Below are 16,570 nucleotides of genomic sequence, written 5' to 3' on the forward strand. Positions count from 1 at the left end.
ACAGCCAGAGCCCAAAGGAGCTTTGTTAGTCATTTGCAAGTAACGTTACTCTTCAGGCTATTGGACTTTAGTCATGATTATGAAAAAGAAAACCAAGTTATTGTTTTGGTTCTCCTCATGAGCTACCTCTCTCTTTCAGCACACAAATGATAGAGCAAATGGGACCTCTTGCACAATTCCCTCTCTGCATCATGGATTCCTTGTACTATAGATGATTCTAAAGAAGATGTTTCTGAGGTGAAGCGGAGGCAGGGGTATTTCCAAGACCCACACTATGACTTTCCAGATAATTGGGGGAGGGTAAAGCCATTCACCGTAGGGATGAAGACCTGGTTAGCTTCCGGAGCCTTAGTAAGATCAAAGTATTTCAAGTTTTATTTATTTATTTTTTTAAATAATTTACTCATTGAAAAACAGTATCTCCTTGCTTCTTACCTTAGGAATTTCCTTGACCCAAAGTAAGATTGCATATTTTCACATCTTCTTGTCATTTGTGTTTCCTCCTTTGAACATTGCACACTGTGTCTTACGTCCTCACTTTACACCTTAGATGACTTTATTTTGGTTTCTTTGATGGTTCCCTTTTAGTACAATCTGTTTTTCTATTAAGGACACTAAGCCAGCATTTGGGTTGCAAATGTGACTGCACATTTTATTATTTTTAGTGTTTTGTTACTACTTACTAATGCACTAAGAATTTATGTAGTCAAACCCTATCAATCTTTTGATGTTTCATTGTTTTTCCTTTTTTAAATTAGAAAATTGATGTTTTAATGACTTTTATTGACTTAAAATACAATGCGTAGATATGGTACAAAAGTTCAAAAGATGCAAAAAGGAGTTTCTAATGATGAATGAGTGTGCCAGTAAGTTTGGCTTCCAATCCCTCTGGGTTGTGCTCCACAAACCCTAGCTCATAAATAGGGTTCAGAGAATGCATAGAAGTCATTTACACCTTCCCTTTTCTGTGATTTTTTTATGTTTTAAAATAGTTGTTTTCTTTATTGAAAAGTCTAATAAAACTCTAATAGACACCTCTGCTTTTTTCCTAGATGTATAAAAAGTCAACAAAACATTGCATTATTGTCTTTTTAGAAATTCATCTTTTAACACTTCAACTTAGCTTTTAAACTTCTTTGTGTTTAGAGAAGTAAATGAAAATGTCTATTTTCTTCCAAATAGCTAATGTCTTTTGCTGCTTACTATTAGTCACTGGACATTTCATTTCCATGGTTGGGGGTAGATCTCAGGAGGGGAGAACCTGCACAAGATTCTGGGTTCAAGCTCTGTGAACACAAAATACACACACACACACACACACACACAGAAACTCATTGCCTAGATCATTGCTTTGTGTACATGAAGTTCAGTTGCATGGCTGTATTGGCTGTTCACCTTTTCTGTTTCTCAGTTCTTTTGTAATTCTAATTTTGTCACTTGGTGTATATAAGTCCTACGACATCTTTTTTCCATGTCAGTCATGGGTCTTGAACTCTGGACCTGGGTTCTGTCCCTGAGCTCTTCAGCTCAAGGCTTAGCACTCTACCATTTGAGCCATAAGCACCACTTCCAGTTTTCTGGTGATTAACTGGAGATAAGTCTCACGGACTTCCATGCCAGAGCTGGCTTTGAACCTCCATCTTCAGATCTCAACTCTTTCCTTCCTTCCTTCCTTCCTTCCTTCCTTCCTTCCTTCCTTCCTTCCTTCCTTCCTTCCTTCCTTCCTGCCTCCTGACTTCCTTCCTGTCTTCCTGCCTTCCTGCCTTCCTGCCTTCCTTCCTTCCTTGGCCTGGGGCTTAAACTCAGGGCCTGGGCACTGTCCTTGGCCTTTCTCAAGGCTAGTGCTCTACCACATGAGCCACAGCCCCACTTCCAACCTTTTCTGTATATGTGGTTCCAAGGAATCAAATCCAGGGCTTCAGGCATGCTAGGCAAGCACTCTACCACTAGGCCACACCCCCGGCCTCATCCTTTCTTTTTTGATGTAAAACTTTATGGCCAAACCAAGAGAGCTCAGTAAATGCTTTAAATCATGTAGGACATGCCTCATTCACTTTTCAAAGTTTACATATTTTATTCTGTTTCTTTAATAAGCATAACACTGGCTTTTGTCAGTGAGATAGATATTTGGTACTACAATTTATGGCATTAAAAAAGAACCAGTGTACTCTCTTAATTACTGATTCTGGTGTTCTATCAAAGAATGAAGAGTGAATTTCATTAAAATGTCTTTCTAGAATCTATAAAGTACTCTCATTCTTACAGCTATCATGATAAATTAGAGAAACGTATTTCTTACAGTCAGCTAATTTGACACTCCTAGGAAAAACCTCCTCCTTCCTCCATCCTGGAAACCCCGGGGTGCTAAGAGTGTTCAGTCAGAAAGACAGAAGCCAGCCATGACACGTGAACTCCTCACCAAAGTTTAAGGGCTTTATCCCTCTTTGCATTAGCAGAGGCTAGACGCTGAATTATTGGATATAGAGATTAGGAACAAGAAAGTTCTAGGCACAAGATTTCATCTGCTAAAAGACGACACACGCAAAGTGTTTTAACTTCCAGGAGAGGAAGAGGAGCTTCTTTGCCAGAGTATTTTGATAGTGAGTAACAGTAAAACTTGGGGTAACTTCAGCAACTGAGGCTACTGCTGTTACCACTAGCCTGTGACTTGTAGATCTGAAGGAAATCTGATGTGCTTGGCAAGGAGAATGTGGGTGAGGCAGCTTGGGTGACAGAAACGAGTTCCTCTCTTGGCCATGATTATTGCAGTAAGTCACCTGTGATTTCTGGGAATCAGCTCTGATGGACAAGCTTAGGCGAGTAGTCTCCATCCTTCCCTCCCTCCCCTGGACAAGCTTAGGAGCCGTCTCTGACCTCCCTCCCCTGACTGGTAGGCCAGTGGCCTTCCGATAGCAGTGTGTCTTGGCAAAGACCCCATCAAGAGGGACTCTTCACCAAAAGAGAACAGAGTGCAGGACAATGCACAGGCAGAAAAGGAAACAACCCCATTACAATCCCCCCATAAAACCCTAGGAATCAACCTAACCACAAATGTAAAAGACCTTTATAAGGTGAAAACCATAGAATTCTAAAAAGAAAGAAATCGAAGAGGACACCAGGAAATGGAAAGATTTCCCATGTTCTTGCTTAGGTAGAATCAATATCGCAAAAATGCCATACTGCCAAAAATGATACACAAATTCAATGCAATTCCCATAAAAATTCCAATGATGGTTTTACTGAACTAGAGAAAATAATCCAAAAATTTATGTGGAACAACCAAAGAATAGCCAAAGCAATTCTAGGCAAAAGAAGCAATGCATGTGGTATCACAATAGCAGATTTGAACTCTACTACAGAGCCATAGTAACAAAACCAGCTTGGTATTGGCGCAAAAATAGACCTGAAGATCAATGGAACAGAATAGAAGATGCAGAAATAAAACCACATACCTACAGTCATCTGATATTTCACAAAGGAACCAAAAACATACAGTGGAAAAAACATTGCCTCTTCACCTATTGGTGTTGAGAAAACTGGGCGGCCACATGTGGAAAACTAAAAGTGAATCCCTGCTTGTAATCATGCACTAACATTAACTCAAGTGGATCAAAGGCCTCAACATCAGAACCGAAACGCTGAAACTACTTCAAAAGAGAGTAGAAGAGGCATTAGAGCTTATAGGTACAGGGAGAAACTTCCTGAACAGAGACCCACGTGAACAATAGAGAGAAGAGAAAACTGACAAATGGGACTACATTAAAATAAAAAGTTTCTGCACAGCTAAGAACATAGCTACAAAACTAGAAAGACAGCCAACCAGTTGGGAACAGATTTTTACTAGCAATATATCAGTCAAAGGCCTAATACTCAATATACACAAGGAGCTCAAGAAATGATCCCCCCCAACTTAATAACCCAGAAAATGGGCAAGGGAGCTAAGAGACTTCTCAGAAGAAGAGGTAAGAATGACAAAGAAATACATGGGGAAATTCTCATCATCCCTGGTCATAAAGGAAATGCAAATCAAAACAACCCCGAGATCCAACTTATCCCAGTTAGACTAGCCAACATTTTGAATTCAGACAACAAATGCTGGTGGGTATGTGGGGTAAAGAAACCCTACTGCACTGCTTGTGGGAATGTAAACTAGGACAACCACTCTGGAAAGCACTTTGGAGGTTCCTCAAAACCTAAATATAGACCTTCCCTGCAACCCAGCCATACCAGCCCTGGGCATCTACCCTGAGCATCATAACCCAGGATAAGACAAGGACACCTGCACAGCCATGTTCATCACTGCACTATTCACAGTAGCCAAGATATGGTCATATCTTCTTCTATTGCCTCACAATAGATGAAGGCGTCCAAAACCTGTGGTGCCTACATAAGGTGGCATTAGAAAGAATAAAACAATGAAATGTGCAGGGAAATGGATGGAACTTGAACAAGTCATGTTGGGTGAGGTAAGACAAGAGCAGAGGGACAAACAGCACATGCTCTCCCCGACACACACAAGTGTGATCTAAAACACAGTAGGATATGACAAATCAGACAGAATCCCAGATACTCACATACAGTGAAATCAAAAGAGGATATTCTTAGGAGAGAATCTCAGAGATGCACTCTCCAAGCACCTCTTTAGATGTTTATGGAATACACATGTGAACGCCAAAAAACAGGAAACAAAGGACTTCTTTATTCATTTTTTTTCATTTGCAGATGACTCTGCATTCATTGCACTGTACAAGGTGAATTCTCAAGCACATCTGGGGCAGGGAGGGAAGGGCACAGAATCCCAGGTAAACCACTGAGGAAGGGTCGCCATGGAATGCACTCGTGCTCAGGCCATGAAGGAGAGTGAGCTGTGCGATCTGCCGTGGGGAGGGGAGGGGAAAGAGGGGATAGACAGAAATGAGCTAGCAGAAGATGCCATGCAATAGAAAACGCACTGATCACCTGATGTAGGTAAAGGTAGCCCCGCTCAGGACTGGGAGCATGGCCCAGTGGTAGAGTGCTCCCCTAGCATCCTCAAAGCCCTGTGTTCGATTCCTCAGTACCACATGTACAGAAAAAGCCAGAGATGGTGCTGTGGCTCAAGTGGTAGAGCACTAGCTTTCAGAAAGCCCAAGGACAGTGCTCAGGCCCCAAGTTCAAGACCAAGGACTGGCAAATAAAAAAGGTAACCCTGCTGTTTATCACCTTTAAAACAATAATCAAGTGATTTAGGGAAAAAAGAAAGAAAATGAAGAGCAGAAAACAATACCCCCAACCTACGCCAGCCTCATCAGCATACGCCCAGGGGCCATGTCATCTGCCGGGAAGGCAGCTCTGTGCTTCTGAAGAGAAATTGATTGCTGGGACCTGGATCCTTAGGGGAAGTCCAGTCACCCAAGGAGGTCATAGGTCAGTGACAGGGAAGCAAGTCACAGGGTGGTCCTGTGGTCAGCCTGGAAAGGACAAGAAGAGGCCATAGAGAGCTGTCACCTTAAGTTTAATGTATGAAAAGTAGAAGTTTCAGGTTTTCTTCTGCTTCCATGGTTGAGGGCAAACTTTAGAAGGGAGATGTGACAGTGATACTCACAAGACAATATGTTGGACATTAACTTTAAAACTTAGGCGGGGGGGGGAGAAGGGGGGAGAAAAATGAGGGAGAGGGTAACAATGTTCAATAAGAAGTGTCCTCGTTATCTTACATATGGAATGGTAGCCCCTCTATATCTCACCTTGACAATAAAATTAAATAAATATTAAGAAAAAAAAGAAGAGATGTGAGCTGTCGGGCCAGTGGCTCAGGCCTGTGATCACAGCTACTCAGGAGGCTGAGATCTAAAAGTCATGATTCAAAGCCAGCCTAGGCAGGAAAGTCTGTGAGACTCTAATCTCCCATAAAATACTCAGAAAAAGCTATGAGTGACACTGTGGCTCAAGTGGTAGAGCATTAGTCTTGAGTAAAAAAAACAGGGACAGCACCCAGGCCATGAGTTTAAGCCCTAGGAATACAAAAAAAAAAAAAAGAAGAAAGGAAGGAAGGAAGGAAGGAAGGAAGGAAGGAAGGAAGGAAGGAAGGAAGGAAAGAAAGAGAAAAAAGTGATAGAAATTAAATGAAGGAAACCCACAGACGTCTTCCGCTCCAGATTTGCTGTTCACGTGGGGTGATAATTGGATAGCTTAACCTGCCAGCCATGCTTTTAATGAGGGGCAGTTCCAGCCTTCCCCCCTCACCAATGGAGACAGATGACAGCCCATTTGTTTTAAATCCTACCTCTGACCAAGAGAAAGCAGTTTAGAGAAGCAAAGAAGTAAGAGCCACTACTGACCTCTGGTGGAAATAAGCTTTAGGGATCTTAGCTGAGTTTTCTGTTTGTATGAGGTTTTTGTTTTTTCCTTGTAGAAAGATAAAAATCAGTGGCTGATTCAGCCAAATCATTTCTAGAAGAGCAGAAGAGGGGATGTTGGAAATGGCAGCGTCCCCCCAAGGTGGAAAGGTACCAGGAACTCTTTGTGATTCGAGCCACTCTTAATTAATGTTCTGGAAAAGAAAACGTGTACACATAAATTGCTGTCAGAGGCATTACCTGGGGAAGGAAGAGAGTTTGGGACATGACTTCATTGTTTAGAGGGGAAATATTATCTGCCAGCAAGCGAAAATGCTGACAGGCTTGAAGAGGAGCCACCCTGGCTGCCCAAATACCTCTGAAATGCCTCCTTAGGAGAATGTGGAAAGAGCCACGGAATGTGAACACATACACCAATTCCCTGCTTGCTGGCTTGAGCCTCTCTGCTCCTGCCCCTCCCTGGGGTGTTTGCCTTGTGCGCTGGTAAGCTGAATACAACTGCAGGGTGTGACAGGAGGCTGAGTGTGCTAGTCAGTGAAGAAGGAAGAAGTTCACAGAAGGTCCAAACACAAACAAGAAGGCTAACAGTCAACATCACACCACGCTGGGCCCCCCACGTCCACTTGGGGGAAATGACATCAGACTATGTAATCCAGACACAGAAGACAGAGCAAGGAGGGACGGGCTGGTGAAGGGTTTAAAATAGTCTGTTCACCGCTGGAATTAATAATGGGTGAATTGAATTAAATGGGGGAATGGAGGGTAGAGGATGGGGCACAGGAAAGGCACACAGCTCGAGAGACCCCAGAGGAGCAAATGTGGGCTTATCAAGCCCTGGTAAATGTCACTTTCTGGCACTGGCAGCTGTTGTCCGGTCTCCCAGTATCAGGGCTTCAGGAAGTGTCACCTGTCTTCTTTCATTATTCATCCTCCAGCACACACCTGCCTGGGACCCTGCAGCCCTGATATATCTCGGCAGGCCAGCTTTTACCTCTAATTTGTTACTGTGACTCACCACGTCATTTTAAGGGTGTAAAAGCTGCGCTCACTAATCCATTTGTGAGACTGTCACTCAGGGCTGCCATCTCCAGGGTTCTGGTCCCCACAGGAAGGCACACAGGAGCACACGTGCCTGCTAGGCCAGGGCCTCCTTGGATGTTTTTTCTTTTTCTTTTTTTCTTGGTTTTGCATTTTTTTATTAGCCTCCATTAGTTGTAGAATAGGGCTTCATATTGGCACAGCTACACCGCACACAACGTACCTCTGTCACTTTTCCTCATTCCATTTCTAATACAATCTCAACAAAGACTATTTTTTCATTTTCATACATGTGTATGTGTGACTGTATTCTCCCTCTGTTCCCTGGGCCCTCTCGCCGCCCTAGTACCCTATACCCCAGACAGGACCTGTTTTACAGTTGTGATCATCATTATCTTTAAAGTGTGAGCCAGTTGTTGCTCAAGGAGGGCTCCCCTCCTGGTTTATCACACACACTGTAATCATTTGACAACCTTGCACATTCTCACTGTCTTATAAAAGAGTGGGTTTGTATTTACCTTGGTTCGAAAGTTAATGATCTCGGTGGTTACTGACCTATGCACTTTATGAAGCCTCTGGCATTTGGACTGGTCAAGGTAGAACCAGATATGGAAGCCAAGAGAAAAGATTGCCTCCTTTTGAGTGTCTGCCTCCGGGGAGGTGAGTGTCTGGGCATGGAAAGGCACGTACAGCCCTGTGGACGTGGAGCAACGCAGCACTGCTCTGTAAGATTTCTTGTGCTCTGGCCAGGAATGTGGCCTAGGGGTAGAGTGCTCGTGTAGCATGCAGGAAGCCCTGGGTTCAATTCCTCAGTACCATATACTCAGAAAGAGCCGGAAGTAGTGCTGTGGCTCAAGGAGTAGAGTCTTAGCCTTGAGCCACAATAATCTCAGGATCAGTAACCAGGCCCTTAGTTCAAGCCCCAGGACTGGCCAAAAACAAACAGCAACAACGATCCTTTGTGCTAGCAACTGGATGGTTTTTCTTAGACACCAGTTAAACCACAGAGTAGACTGAAGAGATGTGAATATCACTAGTTCCTCTCCCATGGGACCATGGCTTTCCCCTTCCCCGGTGGTATCCACTCCTTTAGTCCTAGCCTGGTTACTTCAAAGATCTGGTCTATAAACCAGGGTACTTACTGGAGACGAGCTAATTATCTTAATCTGCTCCAGAGCTTCTGTCAGGCTGTCTTCAATCTCAGAGTCATCCAGAGAAAAGAGGTCCCCAGCTCGGGAGAGATCTTTTTGTCCCAACACAAGTCTGAACAGTTGATGCATGGTGAGGGATTCGATCAGTTGACTTTCTGAAGATCCATGTGTTCAGATATCAGGTGTTAGGAAGAGAAAACCATGTAGCAGGAGGGAGACTTCATATTCCGTGAGAAGCCATTTTCCTCCAGACTTTGAGGTCACTGCTGCCACTCTCTGAAAGGGGAGACAAATGACACAATGCAGCCACTGGCAGAATGACGAGAGCTCAGAACATGACCTTGGCACCCACCAGGGAGAAAAGACACTGAGAAACGAAGACAAGAGTGACAGATTCCACTTGATGGTCTTCAAATGAGTTCTCTACTTATTTTTGGCTCAGCAAGTTCTGTCAGAAGCTATTAGATCTCTCTGGAATTTAATTTTAACCTAAAAAAAAAAGCAGCAGCTCATACCCTACACTTATTTCATTCTTATTTTCTCTCTTCTACTTCAAGGAAAAAAAGTGGACAAGCAACAAATAAACCTGGCAGACTGCGGAGGGAGTCAAACAGAAAGAGAGAATGGGCGGAACCAGGGGACACAGGCCTTGCCTTTTAGACCCCCTGTCTGGTGACTTACATGGAAGCCAAGCCTTCCCCTCCTGCCCAGACTCGTTTTGCTATTTTGGACAGAAGTTTGCTTTCCCCTCAGTTCACACTGGATCTCAACCCTTACCCTTCTGCTATGTGCTCCTAATCAGGTAGTAATAAACTCTAGGATTCTGCTACAGAGCTCAAGGCTAGGTAAACCTTGGGGTTAGATCAAGCCCATGGTTGTAACCATGCCTCCAGCCCTGTTTTTCACTGGCTACTTTCAGACTGGGTCTTGCTGCCCTCACAGGTGTGCACATAAGCCACGACCCACCTCCACCTACTCTACGGTACCTGCCATCACCGGGAGCACGGGTGGCCAGAATGGCGTCCAGCTATCCTCCAAGGTGGTGGAATCAGGCAAATGTGCCGCCAGGGCTCACCAGGCACTGCCATCTTCCCAGTCTCAGCTTCCCACAAAGCCTGAGATGCCAGGGCATCCATCAGATCGCTCTGATTTTGATCCCCACACAGCCACTGGCTGAGGTCTTGTGGGTGCTGGCCTCCTGTCCTGCACACTCTCAGAGCACCGAGTCCTCCATTGTTGCAGTTCCACGGGACGAAAACCCATGCTACGAGAGGTGAGAAGCCGCCAGCCAAAAGACACCAGCCAAAAGACACGCAAAGCAAAGGCATTGTGGGGAGAGGGGTGAAGGCCTTGGGTCTCTGGACTTTGCACAGCCAGTAAGGTTATGTGCTGGTCATTTCTGAGCTCCCCTCTTCCCAGAAGTCCTCATCCTGACCTGCTGCAGCTCGCTGCCCCGTTCTGAATGATGATTGCTAAGGTGCCTGTCCTGGTCAGTGTTCTAAGCTTTTAGCCCTCTGCTTGTCTTTTTTCTTTCTTTTTTTCTTTTTTAACCAGTCCTGGGCTTGAGCTCAGGGCCTGAGCGCTGTCCTTGGATTTTCTCAAGGCTAGAGCTCTACCACTTGAGCCTCAGCATCACTTCTGTTTTTTTTTTTTTTTTTCCTATGTATCTAGTACCAAGGAATCGAACCCAGGTCTTCATGCATGCTAGGCAAGCACTCTATCACTAGGCCAAACTCCGGGCCCTTTTTTCTTTTTTGAGTTGTATTTTAATACCAGTCCTGGGGCTTGCATTCAGGACTTCGTACTCTTCTTCTGCATCTATGCTCTGAGGTTCTCCACCACTTGAACTGTGCCAGCAGTCCAGTGGGTTTCTTGTTTGTGGACTGGTTTGATTGTTTTAGATGTTTCCCCCTAATTAGAGATAGAATTTGGAGGACTTTTCCGCCCAAGCTGACTCTGAACATGATTGTGGGGTTTCAGCCTTCTGAGGGGCTGGGATTGTAGGGTGAACTGCAGCACCAGGTTCCTGCTTGTCACTTCTGCCACAGCAGATGTGGTCAGAGGCCAAGCAAATTCTGCCTCATGCTCTGGGAAACTCCTTATCCTTATGAATCTCCCATCCTGAGGGTCACCTGAATGCTTGTATACGCACATATGTACACACACTTGTGTATGCTTGAAACACATGTGTGCTTGACACACACATGCCTCCAGACTCAGGGGCTTTCCATGCTCTAAGCTCTTTGTGGAACACTTCTCTCCTCCTCGTGCTCCCACCAACCTTGCATTAATAATTATTTTTTTAGTCATTGAATTAATAATACATGTTGTTATTGAAGAGGAAACAGTTCAGTGCCACACAGAGCCCACTGTTTACATCCTGGTAGTTCAGCCTTCAAATCTCAATACTCTTTGCATCCCCGCAAGAGACCCCCAAACCTTCAAAACAAAAATAAAACCCCACTGGCTTACAAAAGTCTCCTGTCTGCGCCTCTTTCATTTCTTTCCTTCATTATTTCCTGCTCTAATCTTCACATAATCCTTATCTGAGGCTCACAGTTCTTTACTTTCTGGTTTTTCAGCACACACAGATGGAGGCCCTTTCCCTAACAAATGACCACGGCCATTTCTAGGAGACTCCAATGCCCCCCAGATCAGCCTCCCTGACTTGCTGTTTGCTAGTGGGCAGAACATCTTCCCGCTGGGCCTAGTGGGCTGGTGACATCTGCTCAGCTCAGGGGTGCAGGGCTGGCCAGGGGAGGAATTCCAGGAATGCGAAGCTATGGGCAGCCCTGGGCAGGGTCGGGTGACAGGCTACACCTGGCCACGGAAAGGCACCCAGAAGAAGCTGCTTCATGGGGGACACAAAGCCTGCTCCAGTAAAGGAGTCTTGTTTTGTTTAGGGGAGAAGACGAAACTCCAGTGTTGGTGAAAACCTATACTCACCCTGGGAAGAATGAGGCGGGCAGGGGAGGGCAGCCAGCTCCCCACGGCCCAGGGGAACAAGGGGGTGAGGCCTGATGCCTGCGTCCTTCTCAGCATTTCACCCAATGCACCACAAACTCGCTCCCCACTCAGGGTTCAGAGTCCTCTTGCTCTGCCTCTAGAACAAGAGGATTCAGATATGGAATACACTTAGTCCATGACACTGCATCTGGGGATTCTTTGTGGCAACCAGGTTTGTTGTCCTGTACTGGTGTGTGTGTGTGTGTGTGTGTGTGTGTGTGTGTGTGTGTGTGTGTGCATGTGCACGCGTGCGCGCATGTGCACGCACATGCCAGTATTGGGGCCTGAAGTCTGGGCATTGTTTGGCTTTCTGTTTTTCCTCAAGGCAGGCACTACTCTGCTTCTTGAGCCACAGCTCCACTACTGGCTTTTTTTTTTGTCTCTCTTATTTTTTTTATTAAAGAATTTATTCACATTGATTTTTACATCCTATTTCAAATGACATATTTCACAAGTATTCAAGAATCCTACTGGCTTTTTGATGGTTCAGATATGTCTTGTGGACTTCCTGCCTGGGCTTAGTTGGAGCCACTAGCCTCATTTCTCAGCCTCCTGGCAGCTAGGATTGCAGGTGTGAGTCCGAGGCCCCTGGCTTCCTGTCCCACCTTTCTAGAGGTGACACATGGACTTCTCTGCGTCAAGAAGCTTTGATCTGGTCTTCTCCGTTTGCATCTTGCATGCGCTTTGATTGCCCTGTCCCCAGGTCTTACATTCGGGTGCTGTTCATTTGCTATGGGTCATCTTCATGCTTTGAAATGTATTTCTGGAGATTTGGGGGAACAACTTTATTTTACTCTCTGGAGAAACACTCTTGTGATAACCTTACCCCCACCAAGGCTGAGAGTAACTGTGATTCCCCTCCCCTAACCAGAGCAGAAATTGATCCTAATCCTTTATATCTCAGGTCATTTTGTGCCTGGATGCAGATGCGTGAAGTTTCCAATTAGGTTTAGGAGAGGGAGCTTGAGTGTTCTTTCCCTGATCTCTCAAGGTGACTGGTACCCAACCTACACTGCTAAGTAAACGAGCACTTTATTACCCATGTATACTCTGCAGAAATACACCAACGGGAGAGTTCATCCTCTCCACTCCAGGGTATGCCAGTAGAAAATTCAGATTCTCTGAGGAGGTGGGGGTTTTTCATAAACATGCTTAGTTCAGGAAGTCAATTTATTCTGAAGAATTCAGCCCCTAGCTTCCAACTTAGTTTAGAATATTCCTGATTTCCTTAATTTCAGAAATTTCTAGAATGGAAAGGTTCTCTCTCTCTCTCTCTCTCTCTCTCTCTCTCTCTCTCTCTCTCTCTCTCTCTCTCTCTCTCTCTCTCGTGTATTTGGACAGCATTATTTTTCACCAATACATTTTCAAATATCTTTGCTGAATTAAAAATACCCATCCACTAACGCAGACCCTTCGGGTCCCAGCAGTTTTAATAACGCTATCTCAGAGATGTTTCCCCCTTGAAAGAACGGGTCGGGGTTCTTTGGGGGTGCATTGCTTTGCTCAAGGGCTGACAGGCCTGAGGCGTTCCCATGGAGTTGACCGCACACAGTTCAGCCCTTGCACAGGCCTATTGTTTCCAGGATGCCTACTCTGTGCCCTGCGCTCCCGGGTTCCTCTGCCTGGCAAGTTGCTACCCTCCACTTCTGCACAGAGCCCCCAGGCCGGGCTCTTCTGAACCATGCTTACTGGCTCTGTCTTACGGAGTGTTGGTGTGTTCTGTCATGCATGATGTGTTCATACTAGGCTGACGGCCATTAAGTTGAGACAAAAAAATCAAGGTGGACACCCATTTAGGTAAGAACTCAATCCATTTTGTTTTCCATCCACATAGAGAGGAAACTTACATTGCTCTGTAGAGGAATGAGAGAGAACTAACTTACTAAGGAGTTTTCTAAACCTAAGGCTTCTGCAGGCTTTCAGGATAGTTTCATTCTGTCTCCATTTTTTCACCTGTGGGGGATTATTGGCACGTCATCTTTGTTCTGGAATGATATGAATCTTGCTTTGCAAAAATAAAAAAGTCCTAACTACAATTCTATTGTGTCTCTTCCTTCCCCGCCCCCGCCCCCAGGAAAACATACCCAGACTCTCCAACTATGAAAAGCACTCAAGCTAGATGCTTTCTTCATTTGTATGTACAGGACACACGCTATACAACTCTAGGAGCAACTCAAGTAATCTCCCAAGTATTTTTTTTTCTATTCTTTAAATGTAAAGAACCCATGCATTTAATTGGACCCAACAGCTGCTTAGCATACTCACTTAACTGTGTATGTAGGAAAAGAGAAACTGGTGGTTAGACTGGACAATGTGGAAGTATAAGGGGCAAAAGTTAACAGCCGAGGCCATACCTCACAGTTGCTGCAGAAGAACTGTGGGCGGGGACAGTTCCTGCCCGTTTCAGTGTTTCTTGAGATCAACAAAATTATGTCGGAAAGGAGAATCGACTATCACAGAGGAAATGCATAAACAAAAGGCACACTGTGCAAATCAAAGAACACAGCAGATTTTAGCTCCTGAGGCCTAACGATGCTGCAGTCAGCCACCAAGGAGTGGACTTTACCCAATACCCACCCGCGTGGACACGCAGCCCCTGGGCCCAGTCTGTACCCAGCCCTTTCCTTGCACTTTCTGACAGCAGCTTTAGTTTCAACTGAACAAAAGGACAGGAAGGTAGATGGCCGTACCTCATAGTCCAGAGGATTGTGCTGCTGGTCATAGGCAACAGAAAGATGAAGCTTGATCCTTAGATCTGTGACCCTAGAGTGAACTGCCAGGCCCTCTGTCTGCAGCGCAGGGCTGCTGTCACTGGCTCCCAGCACTGCCGCCATCCGGGGAGACCAGTGCTGCAGCCCCTCCCTCCAGCCCCACGTGTGGGATCCACGCCCACAACTTCCCCGCCCGCTTCCCAAACTTCTCTTCAGACCTGACAACTGGCACAAAGCCTAACTGACTTCTAGGGTAGATTTCCAGCAGCTTCTCAGAACTGCTCAGCAATATGAAAGAATTAGATTTACATTGGTCTACCAACCAGTAATTTAGGTTCTGTTAATTAATAACTCACTTTAAGGAATCAAGGAAGTTTTAGGTTAATATCAGACGCAGAGCCTTTTTCTTTTTTTCTTTTTCTTTTTTTCCTGGCATAGAGGAGAGGGCTTGAGGATGAAGACAGAGAGGGGAGCAGTGGACTGAATCCAGCTAAATATGCTGGAAGAAAATACCACATGGCTCTCCGGAGTCACAGAGGAGCGGCAGGCTGCACCTGCCCTTGCTTTTGCTTCAGTCTCTATGTCTGTGTAGCACACTCTTAGAGCTGCTAAAGAAAACCCTAACAGCCCCAGGGATTTTTCCAAGCCAGCCAGGTTCCCACCCACACAGCTAACATGCTTCCTTTTATTTTCTAAGCAGAGAACTCCTCTCTCAGGCCTGTTACAACGGGGAACGGGGGTGTCTTTCTGCATGGTCCCTCATCTCTTGCTCTTCTAAGAGCATGTACTTGAAAGGCTCTGAAGACTCCTGGAGGCTCTTCTCTCCCAAAGGGACAGAAGAAAGGGGTTTTGTCTCCTCTCTGGAGACCCCAGGTCTTGCCTACCTGTGAGATGACAGAATTGATCTGAGCCTCTGGCAAATGCTGACCCTCTGGGGAGGGAACATGCAAGGGAACAATAATATGTTCACATCACTGGCAAGGCTGCCATGCAAACAAATTGCTGGCTGAATAAAAAGCCACGCTCGTGAGGTGCAAGTTATTTCCTCCCGCCTACCACCTACTCTCCATGCATCCCAGCTATAACCATACCTTAATCTCCATGAGAAACCATGTTCCTTGGGTAGTATGAAAGTCCATCACCATGATGGGCCCTAAGGGATCATGCATTTAGGGCACAGAGATGGGATCTTTCCAGGCCAAGCTGAGGGCAAGGGTGAATGCCAGTCCCTGCTGGAGGCCATATTGGTGCTGCCAGACAGGACAGCAAGAGGATAGACTGATTGTTTGTCCTTGACTTACCACCAACAAACATGGTACCTTCATGTGGGCCTCTGAAGCCAGGTGTCCTAAAGCTGGTTTGAGTGTCCAGCTACTTAAAAGCAGGGCACTAGAGAAGTAGGCCTAAGATGCAAAGTCAGTCTCATTGTGAAAGAGACATAGGGCAGTGAAGGCAGCACCTCTACTTCCAGGTCAGAGGGCCCTGCGTTGGCCCCTCCTTCCTCGTGTGGAAGCTGAGGGTTTCCACCCTCTCCTCCATTCTTCTTCCACACATCAGTGGCTTTACTGAGTCCTGGGCACTCTGTGTCCTTCACATCCTGTATGACCTGGATCAAGAGGTCTGAAAGTGCCTCCAGAATCCATTTTTTGGTCTTCTTGCTCTTGCATGAAGACCCTTCCCCCTCCCTTGACTGGGGTGGGGTTTATGGCTCCATCCAATAAATGAAATATTTAGAAGGAGAATACTAGACCTACAGCTGCCCTGTTATCAGAGACTCCCTCTTGCTGTCAGGCTTAGTGCTAAGTATTCCCTTCCTGGCTGGGTGAAGTAATTGCCTTGGGGACGGGTGAAGGGGAGATGGACCCCTAGGAGAGAAAAATGACCTTCACCTCCATCCAACTACAATGAAGCCAGGGTCCTCAGATTACAAACACAAAGAGAGAAATCCCTTCTCACACGAGGAATTCTTGGTGAGGCCACAGCTGAGCAAGTGCACTGACTATTGGCCTGCAGGACACCAGGAAACCACCCCTCGTGAAAGGCCTGTGACACGCCGGCCCGGGACCTCTCAGGCCAGGTCTGCAACATGAGCATCACACGGAGCCACGAAGTATGTGTAAGATGCCACACAGGGATAGGAAGTGGGTTGGTGGCCGCCAGCCCCTCCTGGATAAGGAGCTGGTAACCCTTCATCCTGTCGGACTGGAGAGTGACAGCTGTCACTCCAGGTCACCATCACAGCCCCCAGGCCATCCTCATAACGCTGCCACCAGACACATCACTCTTCTGCTTCAAATTCAAAATGGTGCCTTGTAGATTAGAGTAC

General features: G+C 45.9%; 1 protein-coding gene across 3 annotated transcripts in view; it reads right to left on the bottom strand.

The window, feature by feature from the left end:
- The window catches only part of Veph1 (ventricular zone expressed PH domain containing 1), a 101,535-nt gene extending 92,848 nt beyond the window's left edge, over nt 1-8,687 (bottom strand). For all 3 annotated transcript variants that reach the window (XM_090333582.1, XM_090333414.1, XM_090333493.1), the window contains exon 1: nt 8,519-8,687. In XM_090333582.1, coding sequence (XP_090189708.1) covers nt 8,519-8,656 — 138 coding nt within the window. In that variant the 5' untranslated portion in view covers nt 8,657-8,687. The remainder of the gene's footprint in view (nt 1-8,518) is intronic.
- Between the last annotated feature and the right edge of the window lie 7,883 nt (nt 8,688-16,570).

The sequence above is a fragment of the Megascapheus bottae genome, chromosome 1 (assembly GCF_031878675.1).
Source record: "Megascapheus bottae isolate mThoBot1 chromosome 1, mThoBot2.hap1, whole genome shotgun sequence".
Taxonomy (NCBI): domain Eukaryota; kingdom Metazoa; phylum Chordata; class Mammalia; order Rodentia; family Geomyidae; genus Megascapheus; species Megascapheus bottae.